The 2,862-nt window shown below is 54.5% G+C and overlaps 1 protein-coding gene across 1 annotated transcript; it reads left to right on the top strand.

Moving 5' to 3' along the window:
- Positions 1-630: 630 nt before the first annotated feature.
- On the top strand, positions 631-2,402 carry LOC125521956 (7-deoxyloganetin glucosyltransferase-like). The gene is made up of 2 exons (XM_048687023.1): positions 631-1,250; positions 1,338-2,402. The coding sequence occupies exons 1-2, from the start codon at positions 737-739 to the stop codon at positions 2,276-2,278; spliced, it is 1,455 nt and encodes a 484-aa protein (XP_048542980.1). The 5' UTR covers positions 631-736; the 3' UTR covers positions 2,279-2,402.
- The last annotated feature ends 460 nt before the right edge of the window (positions 2,403-2,862 follow it).

Below are 2,862 nucleotides of genomic sequence, written 5' to 3'. Positions count from 1 at the left end.
GGGCTCCGTTTTTAGATGTGTCTTCGAGATTTGTTAAGCTTTGTGTCCTACTCAGGAAGGCGAGATGTCGGCGGCTCTCTGAAAATGGAATAAGTTTCTCCTCGCCTAGCTCCCACTCGATGGTGCGTCTAGCATTGCCGATGGGCGTGTGGAGATGTGTTTCCAACGGATTTGTCTTTGGTGGATTTGCTCGGATCTGTTCGTCGTTTCATCTATATTCATGTGTCTTTAGGTTGGATCCTTCCGATCTACGCTACTCTTCATCGGCGACGGTTGCTGTTCCTATGTGGTCTTAGCACGATGACTTCTCGACTGTCTATTACAATAAGCTTTGCCCGGCTTCGGTGACAAAGGGGCGATGACGACGGCACGCCTTCGGCTCGCTTCAGTGCTGGTAATCGTCGCTAGGTGGTTTATGGATATGGATATAATTTTTTGTGGTATTCGTTATACTCCCATGATGGAAGAGGAACAGATAGGATGTTCAAAAAAACTGATGAACTGAACGGCACACGGCGGCACGAACATGCTCTCGTGGCGGAGAACACATGCATATAAGCATCCTATCTATTGGGTGGCTGAGAACACATGTAGACAGCTAGCGAACCTCCCAATAGATTCCCAAGCCAAACGGAATGGCGTCCGTGCATATAAGCTGTCTCCTGCCTCTCTAGTCTTGGCCTGCTAGTTGAGATTCAGATCCAATCCACGAACCATTGGAGCCTGCCGGTGAGCCATGGACACCGCTGGACCAGCCGGCGAGAAGCCGCATACCGTGTGCCTGCCGTTCCCGACCCAGGGACACATCACGCCGATGATGAAGCTGGCCAAGCTCCTCCACTGCAAGGGCTTCCACATCACCTTTGTCGCCACCGAGTACAACCACCGCCGCCTCATCCGCTCCCGCGGCCCGAGCGCCGCCGCGGGCCTCCCCGGCTTCGCCTTCGCCACCATCCCGGACGGCCTGCCCTCGTCACAAGCGGACGCCACGCAGGACCCGGCGTCCCTCGCCTACTCCACCATGACCACCTGCCTCCCCCACTTGAGGAACCTACTTGCTGGCCTCAACAGCACATCCGGGATGCCGCCGGTCACGTGCATCGTGGCAGACAACCTCATGAGTTTCGCCGTGGACGCCGCGAGGGAGCTCGGCGTGCCGGCCGTGCTGCTCTGGACGGCCAGCGCCTGCGGCTACATGGGCTACCGCAACTTCCGCCTTCTCATCGACCAGGGCATCATTCCCCTCAAAGGTATCCTCCTAGCTATCCCTGCACTGCAAATTTGACTGTCTCAATCATGAGTCTCAATAACTTCTCTTTTTCTTTCTTTTTTTGTAGATGAAGAGCAACTGACAAACGGGTTCATGGACATGCCGGTGGACTGGGCGCCAGGGATGAGCAAGCACATGCGGTTGAAAGACTTCCCAACCATTCTCCGCACGACGGACCGCGACGACACTGCGCTGAACTTCAAGCTACACCATGTGGAGCGCACCGAGATAGCGGACGCCGTCATCATCAACACCATGGACGAGCTCGAGCAACCGGCGCTCGACGCGATGCGCGCCATCATACCGGCAATCTACACCATCGGTCCGCTCAACTCCCTCACCGACCAAATCGTCCCCTTCATGGACCCCCTGCACAAGGTAAGCTCCAGCCTCTGGAAAGAAGACCACACCTGCCTGCAGTGGCTCGACGGCAGGAAGCCCCGTTCCGTGGTGTACATGAACTTCGGGAGTGTAACCGTCATGAGCAATCATGAGCTGGTAGAGTTCGCGTGGGGGCTGGCCAACAGCGGCCAGGACTTCCTTTGGATCATCAGGCCGGACATCGTGAAGAGCGAGGCCGCCGTGCTGCCCCCTGAGTTCTTGGAGGCCACCAAAGACAGAGGCCTCATGGCGAGCTGGTGCGACCAAGAGGCGGTGCTGAGGCACGATGCCGTTTGTGTGTTCTTGACGCACTGCGGGTGGAACTCGACTGTCGAGGGCCTCTGCGGTGGTGTACCGATGCTGTGTTGGCCGTTCTTCGCCGAGCAGCAGACCAACGGCCGGTACAAGTGTCTCGAGTGGGGGGTGGGCATGGAGATCGGTGACAACGTGCGGCGGGAGGTGGTCATGAAGAGGATCAAGGAGGCAGTGGGCGGGGAGAAGGGTAGGGAGATGAAGAAGAGAGCGGCCGAGTGGAGGGAGGTGGCTATTCGGTCCAAGGAGACGTCGTCGAATAATCTTGATTCACTCATCAATGATGTGTTACTATCCGGTAAAAAAAACAGTTAGCAGTTCTTCTTAAGTACCAAAGGTGATGGGATAGTTTGGAACGTCACAGGTAATGCCCACAGCGTTTTGTATGGACCTTTGTAGATACCGATTGCTTGCTATTTCTCGATCCCGGACTGTAAAATGTTTCTTTGTTAGCAACAACAATAGTTGATTTAGAACCTCTAGGCGTGGCCTTAAAGCTTTGACCACAGGGTGTGCCAACCTTATCACTCAAGACAGAAACATCATGTATATCCTGCAAAAAAGAAGAGATAGAAACGCCATGTATGTAACCACGACACTCCCACTAGATCCGCAACTATGCTTGGGTACAAATTCTTCAGTTCCCTTTCAGAATAAAACACTGCAATAATACATTTGAGCATCTTGTAAGTGGATACTAACGCCCAATTCTTCAAATATATGATAAGAGCAATTGAGAGTGATAACTGAACTAACACACTTGTTCGTTAGGGCATCTCCAGTCGCGCCCCCAGGAAGGCCTCCCCAGGCGATTTTTTCGCGCCGGCGCCGAAAAAACGTCCCAGTCGCGCCCCCAGGAGCCCGATTTTCACCGGCTTGGGCCGAAAACAGCACCGGCG

This window comes from Triticum urartu, chromosome 7 (assembly GCF_003073215.2).
Source record: "Triticum urartu cultivar G1812 chromosome 7, Tu2.1, whole genome shotgun sequence".
NCBI lineage: Eukaryota > Viridiplantae > Streptophyta > Magnoliopsida > Poales > Poaceae > Triticum > Triticum urartu.
Note: the sequence above shows the minus strand (reverse complement) of the source record. Positions and strands in the feature narration are given on the sequence as shown.